Source organism: Polychytrium aggregatum (genome assembly GCF_025602895.1).
Source record: "Polychytrium aggregatum strain JEL109 chromosome Unknown BJ171scaffold_13, whole genome shotgun sequence".
Lineage (NCBI taxonomy): Eukaryota > Fungi > Chytridiomycota > Chytridiomycetes > Polychytriales > Polychytrium > Polychytrium aggregatum.
In genome coordinates this window covers 934,835-960,975 of record NW_026516215.1, presented here as the reverse complement: position 1 = coordinate 960,975, position 26,141 = coordinate 934,835, and the positions used below count along the sequence as shown (strand labels likewise).

At 55.7% G+C, this 26,141-nt stretch overlaps 7 protein-coding genes across 7 annotated transcripts; 1 reads left to right on the top strand and 6 right to left on the bottom strand.

Annotated features, from left to right (window-relative positions):
• Positions 1 to 2,715: 2,715 nt before the first annotated feature.
• BJ171DRAFT_55856 (uncharacterized protein) lies at positions 2,716 to 4,837 on the bottom strand. The gene has a single exon (XM_053113157.1). The coding sequence runs from the start codon at positions 4,762 to 4,764 to the stop codon at positions 3,193 to 3,195; it is 1,572 nt and encodes a 523-aa protein (XP_052968061.1). The 5' UTR covers positions 4,765 to 4,837; the 3' UTR covers positions 2,716 to 3,192.
• Positions 4,838 to 6,402: 1,565 nt separating this feature from the next.
• Positions 6,403 to 7,676, bottom strand: BJ171DRAFT_580620 (uncharacterized protein; the record flags this gene model as incomplete). Its single annotated transcript, XM_053114052.1, has 5 exons — positions 6,403 to 6,434; positions 6,615 to 6,660; positions 6,836 to 7,051; positions 7,117 to 7,393; positions 7,636 to 7,676. 5 exons carry the CDS (start codon positions 7,674 to 7,676, stop codon positions 6,403 to 6,405), a joined length of 612 nt encoding a protein of 203 aa, XP_052968060.1.
• Positions 7,677 to 8,355: 679 nt separating this feature from the next.
• BJ171DRAFT_441183 (uncharacterized protein) lies at positions 8,356 to 9,969 on the bottom strand (the record flags this gene model as incomplete). The annotated part of the gene is made up of 2 exons (XM_053108068.1): positions 9,787 to 9,969; positions 8,356 to 9,465 (listed from the first exon to the last, which is right to left on the bottom strand). Coding segments are annotated over exons 1-2 (1,254 nt in total), but the record flags the coding sequence as incomplete, so codon positions are not given.
• Positions 9,970 to 13,480: 3,511 nt separating this feature from the next.
• On the top strand, positions 13,481 to 15,248 carry BJ171DRAFT_55811 (uncharacterized protein). The gene has a single exon (XM_053113130.1). The coding sequence runs from the start codon at positions 13,542 to 13,544 to the stop codon at positions 15,117 to 15,119; it is 1,578 nt and encodes a 525-aa protein (XP_052968058.1). The 5' UTR covers positions 13,481 to 13,541; the 3' UTR covers positions 15,120 to 15,248.
• A 1,596-nt stretch (positions 15,249 to 16,844) lies between these two features.
• BJ171DRAFT_441178 (uncharacterized protein) lies at positions 16,845 to 18,443 on the bottom strand (the record flags this gene model as incomplete). The annotated part of the gene is made up of 2 exons (XM_053108067.1): positions 17,523 to 18,443; positions 16,845 to 17,303 (listed from the first exon to the last, which is right to left on the bottom strand). Coding segments are annotated over exons 1-2 (1,329 nt in total), but the record flags the coding sequence as incomplete, so codon positions are not given.
• A 602-nt stretch (positions 18,444 to 19,045) lies between these two features.
• Positions 19,046 to 24,821, bottom strand: BJ171DRAFT_561789 (uncharacterized protein; the record flags this gene model as incomplete). The annotated part of the gene is made up of 7 exons (XM_053113244.1): positions 19,046 to 20,188; positions 20,220 to 20,387; positions 20,537 to 22,684; positions 22,779 to 22,858; positions 23,041 to 23,638; positions 23,843 to 24,247; positions 24,453 to 24,821. The coding sequence occupies 7 exons, from the start codon at positions 24,819 to 24,821 to the stop codon at positions 19,397 to 19,399; spliced, it is 4,560 nt and encodes a 1,519-aa protein (XP_052968056.1). The 3' UTR covers positions 19,046 to 19,396.
• Positions 24,822 to 25,732: 911 nt separating this feature from the next.
• On the bottom strand, positions 25,733 to 26,140 carry BJ171DRAFT_55793 (uncharacterized protein). The gene has a single exon (XM_053113125.1). The coding sequence runs from the start codon at positions 26,045 to 26,047 to the stop codon at positions 25,814 to 25,816; it is 234 nt and encodes a 77-aa protein (XP_052968055.1). The 5' UTR covers positions 26,048 to 26,140; the 3' UTR covers positions 25,733 to 25,813.
• Position 26,141: the final 1 nt, after the last annotated feature.

Here is a 26,141-nt window from a genome sequence, read left to right as displayed (position 1 = left end):
GACGAATGGCCTGGATCCAAACGGACAGAGGTTCGCCTCTTCAGCCGCCAAAAGAAAGAAAATGGCCACACTGCAGCTTTCTGGTCCACCCTCGATCCGACCCAGGGACACTGGAGCACACCAGCGTATGTGGTAAGACCATGCGAGGATGAAACCAGTCCACTGCAGTGCAGCCTGGAGACTGAGAGAGGACTCTTTGGACCACGAATGACAAGAACCACTCCTCTCGATCCACAGCTGCCAGGATACAAGTGCCATCAAGAATGATGTCATCCGCATCTATTCCTGCCTCAATGCCAGTGCCCATGACCTTGCCCAGTTTACCGACAAAGCCGATGCCACCATGGGCTACCAGTTCGAGTTCCCGATGTTGAAGGAGCTACCACTCTCGAACATCCTTGACCGTCTCCTTCGGGACGAAAACCTGGCATTCACCAAGGCACTCAATACCGCCAAGCACTACTACCAGGCCCAAATCGATGCGATCCCACACAGCAATCACTGCTGCCCAGATCGACAAGATCCACTGTGACGTGATCACCAAGGACGGTAGCGGACTCGCCAACCACCACTCGTCGTTCAAGACCGTCGTCGCCAAGGATACAAGGCCTTTGTGGGCACCCTGGACACATCGACGGACAGCGTCGTGTTCAGTGATGGCACTCTCATCAATCTCCTGGATGGCACACGGCGCATGGCCACGGCAGAGGACATGTTCACGACGACGCTCGAGGCCCGATACAACCATGCGGCACTGACCGCCGAACGCAACAGGGAAATGATCATGTTCCTTGTGGTTGACACCCAGAACGGCAAGTCAATGCTGCTCAATATCATCGAGGCCATGCTCAAGGGTTTGTTTGTCGTTCGATGGCGACAAGCTCCGCGATATGAGAAGTGGCATGCCCTTACTTGATCTCGATATTCGCGGGATCCCCAGCAAGAGAACACACACCAGAGAACAAACCACATCCCGCCCACTGTCCCACTGCCAGCAATGGTCGCCAAAGCGCAGAACAACAGAAACCTACCAAGGGATCATCCAGCATCAGCCCTGGTCGGATCGAGGGCACACAGGGGCCCGAAATCCGACGCCTGGAACGAGAACGGCGATGCCTGAGCAGAATGCTCGCCCAGACCCCCGAGTACGACACGGAAGAGCTGGACGACCTTCGCCGACAGCTCCGGTCCACGAGAAAGGCCATCACCCAGCTCAAGCGCAAGAACGGCATACGGTCATGGAAGGAGTCCATGGCCACGATGGACACCCAGAGATGCTCCGAGATGACCAAGACCATCGGAGCGATGCGCACGAGGAAGGAGAGAGAGGGATCACATCTCTTTGACAACTCGGATCCGACTCTCGAGAAACTCGTGGTGCACTTTGGCAAGGTATCCTCTGCCTCGCAGGACAGCGGGACAGAGTACGACAGAAGTATAACCCCGCCACCCCTGAGCACGGAGGCGACCCTCCTGCCGCCCGACAAGCGGCTCCCAGAAGTATCGCTGGAGCACATCCAAGAGACCATCGAGAAAGCTCCACGTTGCAAGGCAGCGGGGTCCGACAAGATCAAGAGCGAAATGCTCATACCAGTCGCACCAGTGATAGCCGAGTGGCTCCGCCTGATCATCATGGCGGCGCTCAAGGCCAGTGTGGTGCCAAGCGAATGGAACAGCGTGCTGATCCACCCAGTGTACAAGCAGAAGGGATCGACCCTGGACCCGGCCATGTATCGCCCTATCGCCCTATCGGTCTCACTCAGACCTGCAGGAAGATCGTGGAAAGGATCATGCTCCCCTTCCTGGCAGAACAGGCAGGAGACATGGACGTCGCCCAAGGCGGATTTCGAGCCAGACGAGGAACCCTTGACCAGATCGTCGCCCTGGACACCCTGATCAAGCACCACAAGATGAACGGCGAGGAGTACTCTCTGATCTTCCTCGACATCAAAGCCGCATATGACACCGTATGGCGCGAGCGACTGTGGACCAAGCTCAAGCAGCGAAGAATGAATGGCATCGCCCTCGGCTTCCTCAAAGCCATGTTTGACCGGGTATCCATCCAAATGGTCAGCAAGGGCCGAAGATCCAAGCCAGTATGGCTCCAGAAAGGACTGATCCAGGGATCGGTGCTGAGCTCACTCATGTTCAGCGCCTTCATCGACAATCTGCCAGGACCGAATGGTGACCAGAACAAGAGAAGCAGCATCCAACATGGCCAAGATGGGCCTGACCCTTGGGAACCTCACGGCCAAGACACTGACGATTGCATACCGCACGTTCCTGGCCGATGATGGAATATGGACTCGCCCTCGACGCCATCCCAAAGAACGAACAGAAGCGGCTCCACCGGACACAAACATTCTGCCTGAACTTGCTGTTCCGCACAGCTCACACGACTTCACATAGAGCACTGCACCTCAACTGCGGATTACATACACACAGTGGTGGACATAGCACTTCACACGACCAGCAGGAGAGGCAGCCCTCTCCCCACACCTAGCAGTGACAGAGTAACTGGGGCGCTGAGGGCCACAAGGCCACGACAGCGAGTCCCTGTGGGACCTCTTGGAGGAAGTGTTCACCCGCATGGTCCGCCGTGTAGGCTGGAGAGTCGGCGAGAGCCGCAGCAGGGGTGTGTGAGCTGTTTATTCTTCCACTGCCGGGATTTTGTGATAGGGATGGTCGGTTGTCCTGAATCAATACAAATATTGTAAACAAATAATCATATTAGAAGGAAAATACTGAGGCCATTATAAAGTTTCTCATCCAACGTATCGACGACTCAGTCAAAATGCAATTGGGTTCTCGGCATATTTTATTGAATTCAAGCAACCAGATATCAATTCCACCAGGTTCCCTGCAGTGTGAGTCCGCCCCTGAATGACTTGTCCGACCCTCTGGGCCTTGAATCGAGGTGCATCTAGTCGTTGTCACTGTCAAGTCATGCGATGATTATCTCGGTGGATCAACTTCAGCCATTTTTATGGGGCAGCGCTGTCACGAATACTGGAATGTTTGAATGTCCATCACAACGCAACTATGCCATTGTTGTTTCATCGGCGCTACATTGCAAGACCTCTGTTTGGCATCATGGAGCCCGGCAAGGACATCTTGGTTGCTTGGATAGTATGATCAGTGTTGCGACAAGGATGATTGGAGGTGGTGCCCGAAGGAACTCGGGAATCAGAGCTACTCGTCGAGTTGCAAGAGTTTGATGATGGCACTTTCGTATCCTTGTTCGACAGCCTTGTAGAGCCAGAAAATGGCGGTGTCAATGTCCTGAGGGACACCTTCACCATCCTGGTAGAGGACGCTGAGAAAATATTGTCCGTATCGATTGCCCTGTTCGGCCGACTTGCGGAACCACTCGATCGCCTTGATGCCGTCCTGGGGCACTCCTTCTCCCAAGTAGTAGCAATATCCAACACACCACTGCCCATACGAGTTATCTTGGTCGGCAGACTTGCCGAACCACTTGAATGCCTTCTCATAGTCCTCCGAAACTCCAAAGCCACTCAAGTAGCACACTCCGATCCAAAACTGGCTGTCGCTGTGGCCGTCGTTGGCGAGTTGCCCAAAGATGACCGCTGCTTTCTCCGGGTCCCGATTGGTTCCGAATCCAAGAAACACACAAATAGCCATGAGATGTCTGCACAGCCAGTCACGGTCCGATCCCATCTGGCAGAGATTGAAGAATTTGCAGGCTACGGGTGAGTCGGATGAGGTTGAACTCCAATATGCCAGACACTCGTCCTCTCCGAGCTTGAACACATCCGACTTGTTCTCTCGGATGATCTTGACACCATTCTGCTTGTCTTGAACGGTGCCCCGGCCGAGGTAGTGCATCCATCCGACCATGTGGGTGGCGATCGACTTGATGACTGGATCGTCGGATTGGGTGCTGACTTCCTGCCAGTGGTTGAAGGCATCGACATCGCTCTGTCCGACACCATGGGCGATGAACGAGAGCCATCTACGAAGCGACACGATGTGGAGTCGACCGTCTTCGCTGCCCTGATCGGCAGCCTTGGAATACCATTCGATGGCCGTGTCGTAGCTTTGTTCGACACCTTTGCCGATCTCGTAGCATCGGCCAAGAGCGACCTGAGCCTGAGGAATTCCACGATCTGCAGGACCACGGTATAGCTCCGCGGCCTTGGTGTGATCTTTGTCGACTTCAATTCCGTTGAGATAAAACCCAGCTAGGTCGTACTGGGCCCTTGAATGGCCACCTTTGGCTGCATTCTCCAGATAGAGGAAGATTTGCTGGCAGATGGCCTCCTGCTTGTGCTTGTTCACAGACTGCTGGCTGTCGAGATCGATTTGGTGGATCCACGCCAAGAAGAACAATGCAGTAGCATTGCCCAGATCGGCTTGATTATCAAGCCAGGATCGGTCGGCTATGCCTTCGTATTCGCAATGCAGCGAGAGGGCAATCTGCTCGCTCGGTGTGAGTGCGAACCGCAGCGATCCATTTGGACGCCACAGCCCCACATTCCGCCACCAGCTGTGGAAGCGAGGCACCTTGGAGCTCAGGAGAGGGCGAACTCGTTTGCACACTCGAAGGAGGGTTGAGATGGTGCTGTGATCGAGGGCAAGCTGGAAGCTGTCGTTGCAACAAATGATGGTGAAGATATCTGGGTTGTGTTCCAGTGAGAGCTGGTTGATATTGGGCATCGACGAGGTTGCTCTGGCTTCAGCTTGAGATTGGTGAGTGGGAGATGATGCTGTGGTTGAAGCAGGCTCGTTCATGCTGGTCATGTTGAATACGAGAGGCAGCAGGGATAGGTGAGAAGCGGGTGGGCGATGACGATGGCGATGAGCGGGAGACGGCGAGAGGATTTATGGAAAAGCAAACCAGACCCTGGCAATTGGAGGCGAAGCGCTGTACAAGCCTCGCCACCCGGGTCACGGTGGCGATACAGGTGTCAGACGCGCGACACACGAGCGCAGCGGATGCCAAATCGGGCTGGGCAAACCTTGTTTCTTGTGCTGGCTCGAATGGGATCCAGCCAGTGTCAATGGAGCCGGATTGATATGGCGTGGTCGCAGGTTCGATTCCACTTCGATCACGCATCCAGCCCATACCGCTCTCCATGTGTTGTCGCCAGTATTGGGCCATCCATCCTCTCTCCATGGTATTGGTGTGGTTGGTGAGCTCGGCTGTAGAAGCTTGTTCCCCGGCTGTTCTCGGCTGTCCATATGGAGTGTTTCGGGCTGTTTCGGGCTGTTCACCCCGATTGAGCATTCGAAACTGCGACTTTCGTGGTCGTTCGGGCTGATCGATCATGGCGCGGCAGCATCCTCGAATGCCCTGGCCAGATCTCATTCTCTCTCTCCACCAGTGCTCAGAGATCCAACCCATCCCACATCCTCAGTATGTCCTCCGAGCTCGAACGCCTCATTGCGCTATGGGCCCGCGCCGATAGCGATGGTGTCCCCTTGGTGCTTCCCCGACCCAGGCCGCCCAAATGAAGGAGGCTTTCATTGCGAGATGCGAGAGAGTGTCTTCATGGTTGTGCTGGACAATGATCAAGTCCCCTCCTCTTTGGGCTCGATGAGAAGCGTGCCTGGTCTGCAACTGCAATGGAATCTGGCGTATCGCCCCGCATTTCAAGGCCTTCATGGACATCTTTGACTATCCCAGCGGTCCCTTCCAGAGCATTGGTCATTCTGTCTTGGCAGTCTATCGCGATCGCCTGGAGTTGCTCCCCCATGTTGCCGAGGTGTGCAGTGCGGGGATGATGCTGGCTCCAACGATGTATCGCAGATTCGTCAAGACACATGCAGATGAGTGGAGACAAATGATCTCACCTTCCCACAAGAGTGCCTGGTTCCGGCAGAAGATCAACAGTGCCATGATTCGGTGGTATTCAACGATGGCATCGTGCTCGACTTGATGACCATGCAGACCCGTCCCGCTCGTGCTGGTGATAGATTTGCCTCCACTCTTCCCTTTGCATTCTCGCCAGAATATTTGGACGACTACGCCGATCGTTCATCCACGGTGAAAGTGATGCACTTCTTGTCCGGGAATGTGGGGTGCGAAGGGAATGTCCTCGAGTACCTGCTGGATTTCCTGGCCCTGTGCTTGATCTTTGCCTCATGCACCCTGACATTCGCTTTGTTCTGGCTGGGAGACAAAATGCTCAGTGGCAAGGAGGATCTGCTGTGTCTCATCAAGAAGGCCCTTGGCAGCATGGTCGGTTCGTTTCCTGGCTGACTTTTCGAAGCAACCTGCCCACCCGAGTGGCATGAACCCACACTTTGCGTTGGTCAGGAAAGCGATCCCAGCTCTCACGACCGATCACGGCGACTGCCCCATGGTGGTGCTCAAGACGACACTCAGGCTGCTCCAGCAGTACAAGCCCAATGGGGAATTCAATCACTTGCCTGCCATTACGAGAGAAGTGAGAGCACACTGATGATCCCTGTCGAGGACGATGGAGTACCAGGCCCGACACCGCCAAATCATGTCCTGCTTCGTGCAAGTCGCTCGCGTGTGTTGGTCTTGCGCTTCGTACCAAATATGCCAATATTGAATTCATGATAACAACATCCTTACCCGCCTCCCCAGCGAACTGGGAAAGCGACAAAGTAAGACAGCTTACCGTAATGCACAAAGTGGAAATAGGCTTCAAAGGGGTGTTTGCGAGGCTACACCATGCCCTCGCCAAGAATGTCCTCCGAGCTCGCATTCTTCAACAGAATGTTACGAGCCCCATTGATGTCGCGATCTATCATCAACCCACACTCCCTGCAATGATACACCTTGGCTGCTCCCAAGTCCCGCTTGATGTGCCCGCACCGAGTGCATGTCTTGCTCGTGTACTCGTCCCGTGTCCTGGGCTTGGCTTTCGCCCGGACGGACAAGTGGCTCCGAGACCACAATGTAAAACGTGCCGGTCTTGGTCCGCATGATGCGAGTCTCGCAGAGGAAGGGGAGCTGCAGTCGGCGATCCTCAATGGTCCCGTCGGCACGGAGGCGGGAAGGAATCTCCTTTCCATCCGGCTGTGCTTGGGTGGTTTCTTGACACATTTCATGCTTCTGGACAGCATGCGGTCGCCATCGGCATCCACAGGCTGTGGAATAGGGGGACGCAGAAGCTGCACGGGAGTGTCTTGTGCGCCAGGAGGAGTGATGCCGAGGAACTCGCGGATGTTGACTCGGTTCCAGAAGCTGAAGGTGGACTGGACAGGGCCCCAGAGTCGCTTCCTCATGTAGCAGGACTCGGAGGTGGATCGCTTCTTGCTCAGATAACGGAAGCGGAAGTGCTTGGCCTTCTCACCACGGGCCTTCATGGCCGCGCACTTGGCGAGATTGGAGGCCAGGCTCTCGACAAACTCGTTGATGATTCCGTCGAGGAACTCGTAAGCGTACTTCTCGGTACTGATCAGTGTGTGGCAGGGAACACTCGGGTGTCGAGGTTACAATACCTATATCGAAGCTGGGTCAGGGCCATGTGGCAGAAGGAGGGGCACTTGCCATGACGCGGGACCGGGATGGCGTCGACCAAGGCTTTCCACTGGTCCTTGTCAGACTTGGATAGACCGGGATGGGCCAGCTTGAGAGCGTCAATGTGGTAAATGTGAGCTGAAGACAGATCGAGACATCAACGGCCCACACCATACTGTTGAAGCGTGAGCATCGAGGAGATTCTTGGTAGGAACATGGTGTAGCCTGGTAAACACCCATTGGAGACTATTCTGGTTATGCAATACGACTGCCTGTGTTACTTTTGTTGCTAGTCCCGGTTCGCTGAGGTGGCAGGTAAGGATGGGAGTTCCCGAATTTAATATAGGTGCACCAGGATTCTTGGAATCCATTGGCTTTCTCAAATGCATTGGAATCGTTGCTCGCGAGTGAAGCGTCACTTGGCACAGTCCAAAACTGCTGTCTGTTGTTTGAGTGTGAGTGAATCAAGGTGCCATGTGTGTCATTTACACAGCGACCCACAAAATCTCTTCATGAGTGCGATGCAACAGGGGATGGCCTTGGGGTGTGCGAATGCAACTGGAATCCACTGTCAAGGGGCTCTCAGAGAGCTGGATGCGTAAATTGCTCGGCAACGTGAATGCTGATCCCAACACATACGGACGCTCCCTTCATACCAAGGGCAACAGGGGAGAATAGATGGTGGAGAATACTTTTATTGGCAAGTCCCAAGAGGAGCGAGTGCTACATGGGATGGCAGGTGACTATCCGAGATTGTTGAGACTGGTTTGAGCGTTAGTGTTGCCTTGTGCAGCTGCTTTTTGGTACCAGGATCTGGCGGCTTCGGTGTTCTTGGAGGCACCCTTGCCGTCACGGTAACAATCGCCGAGCCAATCCTGGGCATTGGCATCTCCCTGAATAGCGGCCTTGGTGAACCACTCAACAGCCTTGGAATAGTTCTGGGTCACACCTTCACCTTTGAAGTAGCGGATACCGAGGCTGAATTGAGCATTTGCATTCCCTTGGCTTGCGGCCTTGGTGAACCACTCAACAGCCTTGGTGTAGTTCTGGGTGACACCCTTGCCGTAGTAATAGCGCTCTCCGAGTTGGTTCTGAGCATCAGCATCCCCCTGATTGGCAGCCTTGGTGAACCACTCAACAGCCTTGGAGTAGTCCTGGGTCACACCATGGCCGTTCTCGTAGCAGATGCCGACCCAATTTTGGGCATTTAAATCCCCCTGATGGGCAGCCTTGGTGAACCACTCAACAGCCTTGGTGTAGTTCTGAGCGGCACCTTCGCCGTTCTCGTAGCGGATACCGAGGCTGCACTGGGCAACAGCATTCCCTTGGCTTGCCGCCTTGGTCCACCACTCGACAGCCTTGGCATAGTTCTGGATTACACCTTCGCCGTTGTAGTAGCAGTTGCCGAGGCTGAACTGAGCATTTGCATTCCCTTGGCTTGCGGCCTTGGTGTAGCATTCAACAGCCTTGGTGTAGTTCTGGGCGACACCTTGACCGTCGTAGAAGCAGCTGCCAAGGCTGCACTGGGCAGCTGCATTCCCTTGACTTACCGCCTTGGTCCACCACTCGACAGCCTTGGCATAGTTCTGGATTACACCTTCGCCGTTGTAGTAGCAGTTGCCGAGGCTGAACTGAGCATTTGCATTCCCCTGATTGGCGGCCTTGGTGTAGCATTCAGCAGCTTTGGTGTAGTCCTGGGTAACACCCTTGCCGTCACGGTAACAATCGCCGAGCCAATCCTGGGCATTGGCATCTCCCTGAATAGCGGCCTTGGTGAACCACTCAACAGCCTTGGCGTAGTCCTGAGCAACACCTTCACCTTTGTAGTAGCGGATACCGAGGCTGCACTGGGCAGCAGCATTCCCTTGGTTTGCGGCCCTGGTGTACCATTCAACAGCCTTGGCGTAGTCCTGAGCGACACCTTCACCTTTGAAGTAGCGGATACCGAGGCTGCACTGGGCAACAGCATTCCCTTGGCTTGCCGCCTTGGTCCACCACTCGACAGCCTTGGCGTAGTCCTGGGCGACACCTTGGCCGTTGTAGTAGCGGACACCGAGGCTGAATTGAGCAACTGCATGTCCCTGATTGGCGGCCTTGGTGAACCACCCAACGGCCTTGGAGTAGTCCTGGGTAACACCTTGACCGTTGTAGTAGCAGCCGCCGAGGTTGATCTGAGCATCTGCATTCCCTTGGCTTGCCGCCTTGGTCCACCACTCGACAGCCTTGGCGTAGTCCTGGGCGACACCTTGGCCGTTGTAGAAGCAGTCGCCGAGGCTGAATTGAGCCCATGCATTCCTCTGATTGGCGGCCTTGGTGTAACACTCAACAGCCTTGGTGTAGTCCTGGGCGACAGCCTCACCTTTGTAGTAGCAGAAGCCGAGGTTGATTTGACCAATAGCGTATCCTTGGTCCGCCGCTTTTCTGTACCACTCGAATGCTTTTGTGCCATCTTTGGGCAGGCAATAGCCCATTTGATAGCAGCTTCCAAGAACGCACTGACTTGCGCTGTGGCCATTTGCCGAGAGTTCGAGCAATATTTTCACAGCTCCGACTTCGTTTTTGCTGGTTCCGAACCCGCCGATGTAGCATCTGGCTATCATGTGCTTGCAGAGCCAATCGTGGTCAAAGCCGAGCAGGTTCAGTTGAAAAAACCTTTGGGCGGCCTCAGATAAAGACGAGGCAAGATAATCAGGAATCGTGATGGCAGCGAACCCAAACTCTGTCGTCTTGCTCTCGCAAAGGAGTTTATTTCCTTTGACTTCGTCCTGGCGAGTTCCACGGCCGAGGTAATAGCACCAGGCCATCATGAACGTGGCAATGGGCTTCATGATGGCGTCGGATGCTTGCTGATAAACCGCTTGCCAGTAGGCGAATGCCTCAGTGTCACTCTTGGCCACGCCGATGCCGGTGAAATGCAGCCAGGCAAGCTCGAATGCGGCCTCGACGTTTCCCTTGTCGGCGGCCGTCTGATACAACTCGGCGGCAGCCTTCCAGGCAGGATCGTTGGCTGGCTTGCCGTTCGAGATGTGGCGTGCCGCAGTGATATGAGATTCTGCGTCACCTCGCTGGATGCCCATGATCACAGCCCGGGGGACGCCAAAGTTGGTGCCGAGTCTCTGGGCCAAGGTCGAGGGCTCGGGCTGACGAGGGGGCGCCGAAACGCGTGTGGCATAGCCAGCGTACCCAGAGGAGCGTGAATCTGGGGAGGAAGAGCCAGAGTATTGGAGATGGTCGACGACGCGCTGAGTACCAGAAAGGTGATCGAGATTCGGCGAGCGTGCGTAGCCCCCCGAGTTCTGCAGATTGACTCCGACATCGTTACTTCTGAAGGGACTATACGAGGAGCGCGAGCCGGAGCGGTCCACGCTCAAGCCCTGCATCTGCTGGGAGAGGTTGGAGAAAGTGCGGGGGCTGCCGATTGGGGTTTGAGGCGGCGTGACACCCTTGAAGGCAGCGAGAATCGACATAATGTCCTTGAAGGCAGGGCGTTCGGTGGGGTCTTGGTGCCAGCATTGCTCGATGAGCGACCAGTATTGGTCGGGGATGCCATCGAAGCGGGCAGGTCGACGGCCGTTGCAGACCAACCGCTCGATTGCGCGCTGAGTTAGAGGTTGGCCGTCTTTTGAGGTCCAGATGTAGCCACCGTTCTTGAGCACCTCGTAGAGCATGATGCCGAAGGCGAAGACGTCGGTCTTCTTGGAGGATCCACTTGGATTCTCGTCGTCAAGCATCTCCGGGGCCATATAGTCCAGCGTTCCACCGACCGACTGGTCCGGCCGAGCGGTGGAAGAGGCTGAAGTATGCTTGGTGCGGGCCATGCCAAAGTCCGAGATCACAGCGCGGTATTCTCCATCCAGCAGGACATTCAGCGATTTGAGGTCTCCATGGACAATGGCGTTGCCGTGGAGGTAGGCCATGCCGGAAGCGACCTCGTACATGAGGCGGAGGCGATCGTCGAGCGAACGTGGGTTCTGGGGATCGGAAATATATCGCTTCAAGGTTCCGTTCTTCATGAACGGCGAGACCATGAAAGGACGCTCGGTAGTATCGCATGCACCTCGGAGCGGAAGGACGTTGGAGTGGCTCAGCTTGTACCAGACTTCGATTTCACGGCGAAACTGAGCAATCTCAGTCTCGTGGTAGCTGGTCAGGAGCTGCTTGACGGCAACATCCGAGCCATAGTAGGTTGCGGTGAACACCTCGCCAAAGCCGCCGCGGGCGATCGGTTCAAGGGAGCGGTTCGTGATGGAGCCGGCGGGGATGCGCCATAGCTCGTGCTTCATGGAGCGAGAGACCGAGGACTGGTTCTGCAGCATGTGGAGGAGCGGAGCGACAGCCTTTTCGACAACTCGTTGGGTGACGTCGCCTTCCTGAAGGAGGTTCTGGATGGCGTCGGTGGCTTGGCGGATTTTCCACTCCTGCTGGTTCAGACGAATGTCCACTTGGTCCAAGACGGCGGTATTGTTCTGCTGGAGGAGGGTGGTGATTTGGGCGATGAGGGCCTGGTTCTGGGCTTCGTCGTGCTGGACAGCTTGGCGGAGGTCAGCTTCGTTGAGCATGTCGTTGCTGTTGATGTTGAGGGCCAGCTTCACACCCTGCCAGAGGACACTGAGCTCTCGACAGAACTGCTCGATTCGGCGGCGGATCTTGTTGGCCCTGAAGACCCGCTCGACTTTGTGGAGGGCCTGGACCTCGTTGGTGTAGTATTCCTGGATGGCATTGAAGAAGGCAGTAAGCCTGTCCGCTTGCGAGGAGAATCCAGGCGCATCGGTCCGAGACTGCGAGAGAGCGATCAAAATGTCGCGGGAACGACGGGCCAGGACGCCCCACGACTTTTGGCTCTCGTCCGCCTGCTGGACATCGGTGAAGAGCGCCAAGACAACTTGGACGAGGCCTTGGAGGGAGCGATCGGAATGGTGGGCGAGTGCAGTGATTTCACTGGCAATTATAGTGATTTCGAGGATTGGCATGATTGTGGAAGGCTGGCGATCAAGCGGGAAAGTCTCCCAGGAACAAGCCTTCCATTCCGCAGCCTCGCCCCTTTTATTCTGGCTCGGTGGCGAAGCATGGCACATGATCCGACAGAGTAACACGAAGCCAGGCGCGCAATGGTCACGCAGCCACATGCGCAGTGTCAAGCCACACCGCGTGGATGGCAGCCCAACGAACACAAGGTTCACACAAATGATTGGGGCAGCCCGAACAAGCAGTCACCATCTTCCAGAATGGCATTCCACATCATAACAGCCCGACGTGCTCACCGTGATCAAGTGATAGGTTGCTGTCGAGACGACATCTTCGAATGGGCACGATGTGGTGCATGCACAAGCCATCCCATTCGACTCTGGGCTGTGGGATCGGGAATCGCCCCATTTCGTTCTTACCAACCACATCACTACCGAGAGTATATAAGCGAGCCTCACCTCCCCACATCCCTAGTTCCCTTTGCCCCTCATCAAGAATCCTACCATGACTTCCGAGGCCTGCTCACCTTTCATGCTTCTCGGCCCATTGCCCTCGACATTGTATTCATGGAACAGCAGCAGAGATTATGGGAAATCTGCAAATACACTCTCTTTCCAATGGTCCTTGTCTCTCATTGACTCCATTGCACTCCTCTCTTCATACTTGTACCATGCTCTCACTCCCGCGCCTCACAACCCGACTGACATCTGTGCCTTCCATCCCGCCAATGAACGACGCAATTCTACCCAATCATCTCATGTGTGCCTGGTTGTGATGTGGCCAGTATTGTTGGTCCTCGGGTCGATCGTTCTCACACTCTCACCAAATCTCAGTCCATACCTGCATTTCATGACCGAGGCTGGTCGACTCTGATCTGTGAATAGGAAGGCTCGAGTTCGTTTCTGATTCCACGATGAATACATGTGGCAGTACATGTGGCAGTGCAGTGAGTAACACCGAGTCCAGCCAACAAACCAACGGATCGAGCCAGGCTTGTGTGTTTGTGTTGGATGGCCAGGGCATGGCCTGCCAGGGTCTGGCTTGCTTCGCCACAACCTGCCTCTCTGTCTCCTGTCCATCGCCATCACCCACTTGCCTCCCTCCTGTCTCCGTCAACATGGCAAGCATGAACGAGCCTGCTCCAAACACAGCAGCATCTCCCGCCCACCAAGCTCAAGATGAATCCAAACCAACCTCGTCGATGCCCGATATCACCCAGCTCTCACTCGAACACAACCCAGACATCTTCACCATCGTGTGCTGTAACGACAGCTTCCAGCTTGCCTTCGACCACAGCACCATCAAGGCCCTGCTCCGAGTGTGCAAACGAGCCCAGTCTCTCCTGAGCTCCAAGGTGCCTCGCTTCCTCACCTGGTGCCAGAAGGCTGGATTCTGTCGTCCAGATGGACAGATGCGGATCGGCCTCACACCCAGTGACCAGGTTGCACTCTCCCTGCACTGCGATGATCAAGAGACAGCCGATCGATCCTGGCTCGAAGATCAAGCTGAACAAGGCACTGCTGCCGCCTCCTATATCATGGCAAAGATCCTCCAACTCGATCTCGACCAAGACCAAGTGAAATGGTCCGAGAAGGAAGCCACCAAGCAGCAAATCTTCCACCATTTGGAGAACGCCGCCGAAGCCCAACATCCGATGGCACAGTTCCACCTGGCTAAAGGTTATCATGACGGCAATGGATTCAACCAATCCCCAGCCAAGGCTGTCGAGCTATACCTCAGCCTTGCAGAACGGGGGATCCCTCAGGCCCAAATCTCCCTTGGTCAAAGTTATGAGAACGGCGAAGGTGTCGATCAAGACTTCAATGCAGCCATCGAATGGTATTCCAAGGCTGCGGACCAGAGCAGTGAAGACGGCCGCCTCCACATCGTATTCCTCCGAGGATGGTTCTCGTTCATCGGCCATGGTGTCGAACAGAGCGATGTCGATGCCTTCAATCGCTGGCAGGAAGTCAGCACCCAATCTACCGATCCAGTCATCAAACCCATCGCCACCCACATGGTTGGCTGGATGCACTATCTCGGCCGGGGTACCCAGCAGGACAAGCAGAAGGGAATCAAGATCATCCGAGAGAACAGATCGAATGAGTTCCCTTTCGGAGAAGACGAATGTCTGTTAGCGGGTTGGGAGTCCATCAGCTCCGACTCATCCGCCGCACGCAAGCTATTTCAGGTTTGCCAGCTGGGATCGGACCGGGACTGGTTGTGCAGGCATCTCATGGCCGTATGTCTGGTCAATGGATTCGGAACCACCCCAGACTGGGAAAAAGCCGCTGGCATCTTTGAGCAACTCGCAAACGAAGGCCACAGCGACAGTCAGTTGTGGATTGGAGATTGCTATCGATGCGACAAGGGAGTATCGATGGACGAGCCGAAGGCATTCGAGTGGTTCAGCAAGTCCGCCGACCAAGGCAACTCATACGGACAGTGGATGGTTGGTTCGTGCTACTTGAATGAATGGGGAGTCATCCGTGACTACTCCAAGGCAGTCGAATGGAATCGCAAGTCGGCTGAACTGGGCAATCGATACGCACAAGGTGATCTCGGCTATTGCTACCAATATGGCCGTGGTGTCCCGCAGGACATCGACAGTGCCGTCTTCTGGTATCGCAAGTCCGCCAACCAGGGTTTTGAATATACCATCGACAAACTCAAGTCTCTGGGAGGATGGCCTTGATATCAGGTTTGGCCGATGACGCTTTGATTCATCATCCATATGAAATTTAGGAGATCACATCCAATAAATCGAGGAAACCACCTCACCAACACACAAAGTAATGATGTTGTATTTGACGTTCATTACATTCAATTCGTACAATATACGAATAGTGCTGTCCCATATGAATCGCTGATGTTGATCGACCGAGAGAAACATCGAATGAATCGACAACGACAACTCGACACTCGGCATCGATCCTGGCTCTGCAACCACTGATGAGTAGATACTCAGTGTCATCCCGTCCAACAGCGCCATTTGAGACCTTTGAATGCAGGCAGCAAGTCGACCTATCCTCTCCAGTACCGAGACGTCCATTGTGGTTGTTTCCGTCGATCTCCACTATTCAGGAGTTCAGAGAGCGTAATTATCCAATTCCACCCGCCATAGTCGATATCCACTTTTCCGACTGGACATCAGATCCAGCATCTCGCCCACAAGTCCAATGGCATCCTCGACAAGCTGGTAAAGCATGGAATGCGCCGGGATCAGTGCTTGTCGAAGACGGTGGCGAGCATCTTCAAGAGACTCATCCGACCCATGATCGAATATGGACTGGCCCTCGAGACCCTCAGCAAGGAGCAGGCAATGGGGCTCTGAAGTACTCTCCTTGTGGATAGTGCTGGAAGCACTATAGCCTTACAAAGATCCCTCGCCGGGTTTCCGCAGATTTGACGCACTCCTCTCTTGGGGCCACTAGTAATGGATCACACACCGCACTGCGAACACAGTCCTCATCGACTTGGCTTTGGATTTGACTCGATGTGCAGGCGCTTGTCATTTTCAATTCAGTATGATGCGAAACAGAACATGCGGTACCCTTCTCCGGCAGCAGAATCGTCCGGATTCTGAATACGTGCCTGCCACCAATGTATCAACAATCCCATCGCTCAGCCATTTCTGCTTTCGCTGTCCTGAATGCCCAGCGAACACAGCCTGTATTGGCCACTCAACAGCAGCCGGGACCGCACTCGCATTCACTTGAAAGTGGTGTATTGAATGCCACCGACAAATCGACAGAGTTTCGAGCAATCGCAATCAAGAATGGGGCGCGAACAAGAATGAGCTGAACTGTGAAGCAATGACTGACTCGCGAGAAGCAAAGGACTCCAGGACTGCGAGAACAGTGTATACAAAAGTGAGAGTCGGCTCGGAAGTGTGGAACCATATCACAGCGACTTGTCCAAGCTGATGCTTGAATGTCGCCCGACACCTTCTCTGACTTCAAACCAGCGACCAAGGCAGACTTTTGTCTGTGCAATTTCATACTCAGCAAGACTTCCATGCAATTCCTCAGCCGTGGTGGGATCCGGTCGACTCCGAGGCCACTGTGAAGGCATCCAACCAAGCAGAACCGTGTTTCCAGACGGTGGAATGTTTGCTGGTGGACAACTCGCTGGTCGGACTCGCTCATAGACTGCTGACCAGCACGATTGGCCTTCACACTGCTCTAGTTATGGGACAGCAGTATTTTGTATATTGATTTATTGAATGCCAAAAGCAATATCTCTCAACTACTCTCGCTCTATCGGGACCACTTGTCAAGTCCACTTTGGACCCATGATCTCGAGGATGGGTGTGGGCGGTGCGGTTTGTCCTATGGCTTGCATGTTCAGTATCGAAATATGGTGGTTTGAGAGGAAATCGAAAGGGAATCGGGGATCAAGGCCGCTCCCCGAGGTACTCGAGTCTGTCGATGGCATCTCTGTGGCCCTGGTCGGCGGACTTGCGATACCAGAAGACGGCGGTGTCGATGTCCTCGGGGACACCCAAACCAAACTCGTAGCAGTTGCCGAGATAATCTTGTCCGTACCGATTGCCTTGTTCGGCCGAGATGCGAGACCACTTGGCTGCCTTGGCGTGGTCCTTGGTGACTCCATATCCATTCAAGTAGCACACACCTACCCACCACTGCCCATATGGGTTGTCTTGGTTGGCCGACTTGGTGAACCACTCGAATGCCTTCCTGTGGTCTTCCGATACTCCCCATTCACGATAGAAACACATTCCAATCCACAGCTGACTGTCACTGTGGCCGTCGTTGGCGAGCTGCTCAAAAATGTCCGCTGCCTTGGTCTGGTTCGTCGGGGTACCGAATCCATTTATGAGGCAAATGGCCATCAGGTGTTTGCACAGCCAGTCCCGCTCAGATCCGAGCCGGCACAGCTCATAGAACTTGCGAGATGTAGGTGAGTCGGACCCGAAGTAGTTCCAAATCGATGCCAAACACTCATTTTCACCAAAAATGAGACCATTCGATTGGTTCACTCGAATGATCTTGACGCCCTTCTGCTCGTCTCGCACAGTGCCCCGGCCGAGATAGTGCATCCAGCCGACCATGTGGGTGGCGATGGGCTTGATGACTGGGTTGGTGGACTGGGTGCTGACTTCATGCCAGTGGTTTAAGGCGTCGGCGTCGCTCTGTTCGACACCATGGCCGATGAACGAGCGCCATCCACGGAGGAACACGATGTGGAACCGACCATCTTCGCTGCCTTGATCCGCGGCCTTGGAATACCACTCGATGGCTGCATCGTAGTCTTGATCAACACCTTCGCCAACCTCGTAGCAACCGCCAAAGACAATTTGGGCTTGCAGGATCCCACGTTCGGCAAGATTGCGATACAGCCCGGTGGCCTTGGTGTGATCTTGTTCGACTCCAGTTCCGTTGCGATAACACTGGGCGAGGTGGGACTGCGCCATTGGATGTTGGCCTTCAGCAGCCTTCATCAGATGTTGGAATATCTGCTGGTTCTTGGCATTCTTTATAGGCTCATCGTCATCGTCAGTCTCACCGTCATCGACATCGTCATCGCCAGTCTGACTGTCATCTTTTGCTTCCGAGTCGATACCAGATTGCAACATCCGAGCCAGGAGATACGAGGCAGCAGCATTGCCCTTATCGGCTTGATCTTCGAGCCAGGATCGGTCAGTTGTGGCTTGATCATCGCAGTACAGCGAGAGGGCGATTTTGTCGCTGGGTGTGAGACCGATCCGCATCTGTCCATCCGGACGACACAGTCCTGCCTTCTGACACCAACGGTGGAAGTGAGGCACCTTGGAGCTCAGGAGAGGCCGGGCCCGCTTGCACACTCGGAGGAGAGTCTTGATGGTGCTGAGGTCGAGGGCGAGTTGGAAGCCGTCGTTGCAACAAATGATGGTGAATATATCTGGGATGTGCTCGTTGATGGCCGGTCGAGCCATGTTGGCTGAATGATGGACACTGGCAGCCATGATGCACGATGTGTAGATTGAGTGGGATGTGATGAGAGTTCAATGATGATGCTGAGGAGATGATATGAGATGAGACGAGACGAGACGAGATGGGTGGAATGGAATGAGAGTGGCACAGCCACCAAGCCAGGAACATGGTTGGATCCATGGATCGATTGCTTGTGCTCATCTTCATTCCCACACATCCCATCACTCCATCATTCCCACACATTCCATCACTCCATCCTCCAACTCACATCCTGGAAGGCATCATCTGCATCCTGTTCCTGGCCAATGTGTCTTGGGTCTGTTTCTCGAGTCCAATTGTGTCGCAATGCTGCACGAGTCAGCACATCCTCGACCCCAGGAACAGAAGCCATCCCTCCCATGGCCGATATTGTGGTATCGATGGAATCAACTCGATATTGTCGGGTTCCGGTGTCCCGTTCATGGTTTGAAGAGTGTTCTCTGGATGGCCAGAGCAAGCAGCCCATCGATCCAGGTCCAGGATGTCTCGTCCCAGCCTAGCTGCAATCCAGCATCATTCCGATGGCTGTGATTGCCGATACTTTGAACGAGCGACACTTGCACCATTCGATCTCACTCGATTAGCGACAGCGTGAGTGCGATTGCGGTGCCGGGTCGTTTGGGGACTCTCAGGCACACATCCACGAAACAATCTGGGATGTCGTCGCCAAGTCGGTTGTTTATTATCATTCATGGGGCATGCTGATTTGAATGAACATAAGAAATATCATAGATGTCACAAAGACTCTCATTTGACAGAGCTCTCAGTCGAGCGATCGAATCTACCAAAAACCACCCCATTCCACCAGAACGGCACACTGAAACATCCAATCACTCACAAGCAGTCAACCACACAAGCACATCGGTGTCCAATAGGCACAGTGCTCCAACCAGTCCGGTATCCCAACACAATAACAAAACAGAAATCGCAAATCACAGCAGCTGGGCACCCGCTCGGATTGTTGTTGACCAGCACACTGGCCGGGATGAGGGCGGGCTCAGAGGGCCTTCTTGGCTTGATCCCTGGCTCGGGCCATCTTCTCGAGCTCTTCAAACTCGCCCGAGTCCTGGCACATCTTGCGGAAGACTCCGTCCTCGCGCTGCATCAGCTCAAAGGGCGTGCCAAACTCGGCCACCTCTCCGTGGCTGAGGACCAGCACCGAGTCGTAGTCGGCAATCGTGCGGAGGCGGTGGGCGATGCACACCACCGTCGAGTTGGCAAACTCGGATCCGCGGATCGTCTCCTGGATGAAGGCGTCGGTCTCGTTGTCGACCGAGGCCGTGGCTTCGTCCAGCACGGTGATGGCCGACTCCTTGAGCAGCGCTCGGGCCAGGCACAGCAGCTGGCGCTGGCCCTGGCTAAAGTTGGACCCGCCCTCGGAGACAGAGGTGTCGAGGGAGAACCCGGACGCCTCGGCGGCGGCACGGGTGTTCTGGCCCTGGACTTGGGTCTGGCCTTGGATCTCGGATGTCTGCGCGGGCAGGTTGTCGCTCGACGAACTGCCGTCCAGCTTGGCCTGCAGAGTGTTCAGGAGCCGCACGCGCTCCAGGATCGACCAGAGTCGGTCGTCCGAGTGCTCGCCAAAGGGATCGAGGTTGCTGCGGATGTCGCCCGTGAACAGAACGGGATCCTGCGGGATGATCGTGAGCTTCTGGCGGAGGTCGCGCAGCCCAATCTTGGAGATGTCGACGCCGTCAATGACAATGCTGCCGCCGGAGAGCTCCATGATGCGGAACAGCGCCAGGGTGAGCGTGGACTTGCCCGCGCCGGTCCGTCCCACGACGCCGACCTTGGCTGCGGCCCTTGAACTCGCAGGACACCCCGCGGAGGACGGGATCCAGGTCGGGGGCATAGCGGACGACAACGTCGTTGAACTGGACGTGGCCCTTGGCAGGCCAGCCGGGAGGAGGACGCGATGTCTCGATGACGGCGGGGGCTTCCTGGTCAATCTCGAGGTATTCGTGCACACGCTCGACCGAGTTCATGTTCTGTCGATGGTGAGACAGAGCGAAGGGAGTGAGGCGAGACGAAGTGAGTCACCCGAACCGTCACAGCGACAGCCGCATCGAATAACACAGCGACAATGTGAGCATCGACTCCACTGCCCGATCAGTCGCATTCCAGCACTGGCACTTACCAGCTCCATCTGTGAGTGGACACGAACAATCCAGAGCAAGTTATCTGCAATGGTGGCTGCCCAGGTCAAGCTGAGACCGGCAAGGCCCACACCGATCAGGTCCTTGGACCAGATGATGGCGATGCCGGCAGAGAAGGTGATCAGCGAGGTGATTATCGACAGTCGAGTGGACAGCCAGCGATTCGAAAGGGCGAGCATGCGATGGGCTCGGTTGCTGGTGTCGACCTTGATCATGTTGTCCTCGATGAATCGGGCCTCGTGTCCATAGGCGCGGATGGTCGACACGCCAACGAGACACTCGCTGAAGGTGCTGTAGATGGGGCTGCGACTAATACTGTGGATACGCTTGAGCTCGCGACTTGAAGCCAGGTAGTAGATTGCAATCCTGTAGTAGATGTAGGCAACAAAGGGAATCACGGCGAGGAAGATCGGTGTCACGGTGCCGATGACGATGAGGGTGGTGGTGGCGCTCGCCAGGATAAGGAAAAACGTTGCGCATGTGTTGATCAGGTTACGGTCGATGGTTCCAATGTCCTTGGAGAGGCGGTTGGTGATGCGGCCGAGCGGGGTGACATCGAACCAGCGCACCGGCGCATACATGATGCGGGTGATGAGCTGGTCGTGCAGCTTCTTGGCAGCCCTGTAGCCAACCCAGCTGCGATAGGCAAAGTTGGTGATGATGAGAAAGAGGACGCACGAATTGATGAGGCCGTACATGAGGACATAGTAGGCAACATTGACGGACTGGCCGGACGATCCATCGACAAGGGTGTTGCTGTCGTTGCCTGAGACTGGGTTGAGGAAGCTGAGGGACAGCGGGGCCGAGAGCGTCACGGCAAACATCGTGTTGAGCTCGTTGGCATGGTTGTAGGCATCGGCCCAGACCTTGAGCCAGTAGTCGGCCAGCACTTGGGCCGATCGCTGCACAAGAATTATACCGAGGTAGGCGACGATGACACCAAAGCCGCCTGCCGCAGTCAGATAGAAGTAGTAGACGCTGCCCTGGACTGCGCCGGTTCTGGAAGCCTCGGCATCGATGAGCTTCTTGGCGTCTTCGGGCGTCTTGCCGTTGGAGTAGTTGCGGCTCAGGAGCTCCTCGTCGGTGAGGTCGACGTCGAGCTCACCAGCATCGGGGTCGGACTCGGGCTGGAGCGAGACTGCCTCGAGGTTCTCCTTGGCGATGATGGTCTCGACCTCGCGGTTCTGGGAGACCTCGGCGACCGAGCCATGGTCGAGGATCTGGCCCTGGTTGATGACGACGAGGTAGTCGGTGGCGGGAAGGGCCAGACTGGTGGCGTGGGTGACGAGGATGCGGGTGCGGTCCTTGAGCAGGCCCGTGATGCACTTGTCAAAGAGATGCTTGGCTGTGGGCGCATCGACGGCTGAGAGCGGATCGTCCAGCAGGATGTAGTGGGCCCGGGAGTACGCGGCGCGGGCGAGCGAGACTCGCTGCTTCTGGCCGCCGGACAGGTTGATGCCCTTCTCGCCGATCTCGGTCAGGTCGCCGGACTCGAAGGAGGCAAGGTCTTTGGACAGGGCGCAGGCTTCGATCACGCGGGCGTATCGGAGCTGGTCGTAGGGCTCGCCGAACAGGATGTTGTCCCGGATCGTGGCGTTGGCGAGCCAGGCGGTCTGGGCGACAAAGGCGATGCCGCCCTTGGAGCGGTGGCTGCGAGTGAGACGGGTCAGGTTGGCGCTGCCCTGGAGCGACTTCATTTCGCCGAGGAGGGCATGGATGATCGAGGACTTGCCGGAGCCGGTGGAGCCGCAGATGGTGCTGAGCTTGCCGAGAGGGAAGCTGATCTTGAGGCCGCGCAGGGTAAACTTGGGCTCGGACGAGTCGTCCGCACCAGAAGCCGGCTGCTCCGAGCCGAGGAGCGGCGTGGTCTCGGAGGTCTGCTGCGACTGCTTCTTGAACAGGTTGGCGAGTCTCTTGTGCCAGGGGAGCTGGGGCGACTTGCTGTCGGGAGCGGCAGTGGCCTGGTGCCACTCGAACCAGGCATCGACAAACTCGACGGCAACAGGGTCGGTCCAGGGCTCGGTGTTGCCGGTGGGGTGAGAAACGGGCAGGTCGTCGGAGAACTTTTGGAGCTCGGGCTCGTTCAGGAACTTTTCGATACGGTCTGATGAGACATAGATTTGGAAGAACTGCGAAGGGAGACGGGTGTCAGCGGGAGTCCTGTGGGTAAGAGGATGGCGACAAGCGAACAGGCAGGAACGATGCCATGCGAGGAGCACTTGCCTCCGAAAGTGTGTCGGGGAAAACTGTCAGAGGGAACTTGAGAGCGTTGAACAGACTGAGGCAAGTGAATGCCGTGGTGGCTGGATGGGAGACATGCACAAGTCGAAAGTGAGACATCAGCGCGGTCAGCACACATCAGCGACTGGAGATTGCGTGGGAGGCTGAGACATATTCACTCAATCGGTTTCGAGTCGATTGGAGATGCTCCGAGCAACATGTACCAGACATCCGAGGCCATGGGTGGTGCGAGCGCATCACTTACCATCCATGTCGTGGCCAGCGATCAGGGTGTAGCTCAGGAAGGTAACAACCGCAACAATCACGGGCACAAACGACCAGAGCATGACACTGAGGCCCAAGGTCATGAAGTAAGAGATCAGATTGTTGAGCTCAGCGTTGCGGGCTTCGTCGATGCGCTTGAGGAACTGCGGCTCCCAGGCAAAGAACTTGATGATGCGGATGGCCTGCAGAGCCTCGAGGGTCCGAGTGTTGCGTTTGTCGGCCTTCTCCATGAGTGCTTTGTAAGCATTGTTGAGTCTCGTGGTGATGATGCTGGTGAGGGGAATGCTGACGACCATGATCGAGAGACCGATCGAAGCCGACCAACCCAGGAAGCTGAACAAAGCGACGACGGCAATAACGATCTCGATCAAAGTTGAGGTGACCAGAATTGAAGATGAGCTTGCCATGGCCAGCTTCTCGGTGTCCATGGACATGAGCGAGACGAGCTTGCCCGTCGACTGGTCCTCGTCCTTCTTGGATTTGCCCTTGGCAGAGACGCGGCGGAGAGATTTCTGGAAGATTTCGTTGATCAGGACAGCACGCATGCGGTAGCTGGCATTGTTGGTCATGTTGAACATCTGTTGGCAGGTTTGGAGCGTTAGACTCATAGTTAGAACTCATGCGACTTGATGTGAACACGACAAAGGCGCTTTCTTGGATAGCGCACTCTGCTACATGTCACGACGTGGCATTTCCGAAGCATCCGGGTCGCCGCAACGGCTTGAGTCAGCAGAGTAGCACTCGCACCAAGCACCATGATGACTTTTAGGCCCTCGACTCACCTGTCCGTCCACAATTGTGGACATGAGTCCAAAGACCAACGACATGAACACCCAGAAGAAACCAACGGTAACGGGGCGGCCGTTCGGGTTCTGGATGTAGCTCATGATTTGGTAGAGGCAGAGTGGAGCAGCGAAGGTAAGAAAGGAAACCGCAAAGCCAAGCAAGATCTGGATGATGAGGGGATGAAGCTCCATCATGAAGAGACGCATGTTGAGGCCTTTGTACTGGTGCTTGTACTGCTCGCGGTAGACACGGCAGGCTTCGGCCGACTTGTCGCTCTCGAGCAGGTCAAAGAGGTCATTCTTGGTCAGGGGGGTCTTGTAGCCGCGGCTGAGAGGGCCGTCCATCCAGACAAAGAACAGGTTCTCGAACCAGGTGGACTCGGGCTCGGGGGCAGGGAGCATCTGTGGGTGCAAATGGGAATGCCAACAGCACGCACATGTGTGGGAGTAGCAGAACATGTAGTCAGTCCTGCGATTGCACCATCGATGCAACAAGCGAGGCAATAGCCGTACCCAGCGATGCCAAGGCGGTTGCATGGAATCATCATGTGTGCCAGAGAAGCGTCGCTGTTCGTGCGCTCGTTCGATACATTGGATCTGCACTCACCTCGGTGTTCTTGGGGCCCTTGAGCTTCACAATGTGCAGCGATTCGACCTGCTCGCGCAGACTCAGACGCAGAGCAAAGTTGGCCACAAACAGGATGGTGCTCAGGACAACAGCAAGCACGATCGAGGCGACGGCATCGCCGCTGTTGCTGAGCAGGGTGTTGTGGAGCTGGAGAGCCTTGAGGACGGCACAGCCGAGGGCAAAGGGCTGGATGGGGCTGCTCAGCTTGGGGCGGATGCTGGCCGGGACGGGACCGGTCGAGGCGGCAAAGACGATGGTTGCGATGGCCTGGCGGGATGAGCGGGCGGTGTGAGTATGATGCAGTCGATGTGGGAGAGCACGATGCCGGCGAGGGCTTGAGCATGGCATCCGGCGAGAGAGTGAGAGGAGACGAGCAATGCTGCTGCGATGGCTTACCCATGCAAGAGCCCAGGCAGCCGAGCCAAAGAAGACGAAGGAGCCAGAACCAGACTGGCTCAGGTCCTGGAACGAGGCAGCGACAGAGACAGCCAGCTCGAGGACGAGGATAGCCAGACAGGTCCACTTGAGGGCCGGATTCTGGGCGACGACGGTGGGAGGAGCAGGCTGGTCGGCGGCAGGGATGGTGCCGTAGCGATTGCGGGTGGATCCATCTTCGCTGTTGACGAGGGCGGTGTCGGAGCCGTCCGAGGAGGCGGCGGGATGGACAATGTCCTTGGCGGCCCAGAGGACAGCAGCGACGATCAGGGCCAGCGGGAGGATGCCGACGGTAAAGCTGCGTGGCAGGGTCGCAGTCAACAGCCATCAGCGAGGATAGGTTGAAGGAGTTTAGCGAGCGGCTGGGAGACGCATCGCCTGGTCGCATAGTACACAGACCCACCTGTGTTCGAAGCACTGGTCGACGACGACGAAACCCTGGTCGTCGACGAACCAGATGGTCGAGTTGGCGGGACACGGATACATGATGGTGTCCGTGATGAAGACCATCGGCGGATTTTGGAACGCAGGCCGAATATTGGGAACATGACCGTGAGTCATGGTGAGTCACCCGATCCAACCAGCCGCCTGGATTGGTTGGATCCAGCGTCTCTTTGATGCTCCGTCGCTTGTTTCTGTCAAACACGGAATCAATAGCAATAACATAGAATATGAGAAATAAAGAAAGAAACATGAAATAAGGCGATCATAAGGGTCATCTGCCTTGATTTTGGAATGCCCCATTATCTGCGACCTGAATACGCCCCATCCATCGCTGGCACAAGTCCAGAGCAGCGACCTCCAAACAGATCCCTTGCATGATTCATTTCTGGATCTGAATCAAGGACGCTTCCTCGCACAGTTGGCTCCCCGCAAGCGGAAGGCGCCACCCATGCGACAGTGATTCAAGCGACTCGATCTCTATAGCAAGCAACAGCGCAATGTCCACGAGATGTGCAAGTGAGGCATTGGCCGGGTGCCAAGGGAGACCGACATTGTGATTGCCCTTGGAAATGCCTCCTGGAAACAGAGGAAGGGATACGCATCAGTTCCAGTCGATCGTCGCCACAGGAAATGGACCAAGACAGTGTCCCAAGCCAACCAAACTGCTGGATTTCCAACAACGACAGGAGTGCCATCCCGAGGCTTCCGATGCCAGAGAAAACGAGTGCTGTCCTTCTCCATATGTTCCATATGTATTCGGATGCCGGATTAGGCCAAACAAGCACATAG

Excerpts from the sequence above, each read along its gene's own strand:
- BJ171DRAFT_55793 (XM_053113125.1), bottom strand. The coding sequence starts at position 26,047 with ATGGCACTCCTGTCGTTGTTGGAAATCCAGCAGTTTGGTTGGCTTGGG.
- BJ171DRAFT_55856 (XM_053113157.1), bottom strand. The coding sequence starts at position 4,764 with ATGACCAGCATGAACGAGCCTGCTTCAACCACAGCATCATCTCCCACT.
- BJ171DRAFT_55811 (XM_053113130.1), top strand. The coding sequence starts at position 13,542 with ATGGCAAGCATGAACGAGCCTGCTCCAAACACAGCAGCATCTCCCGCC.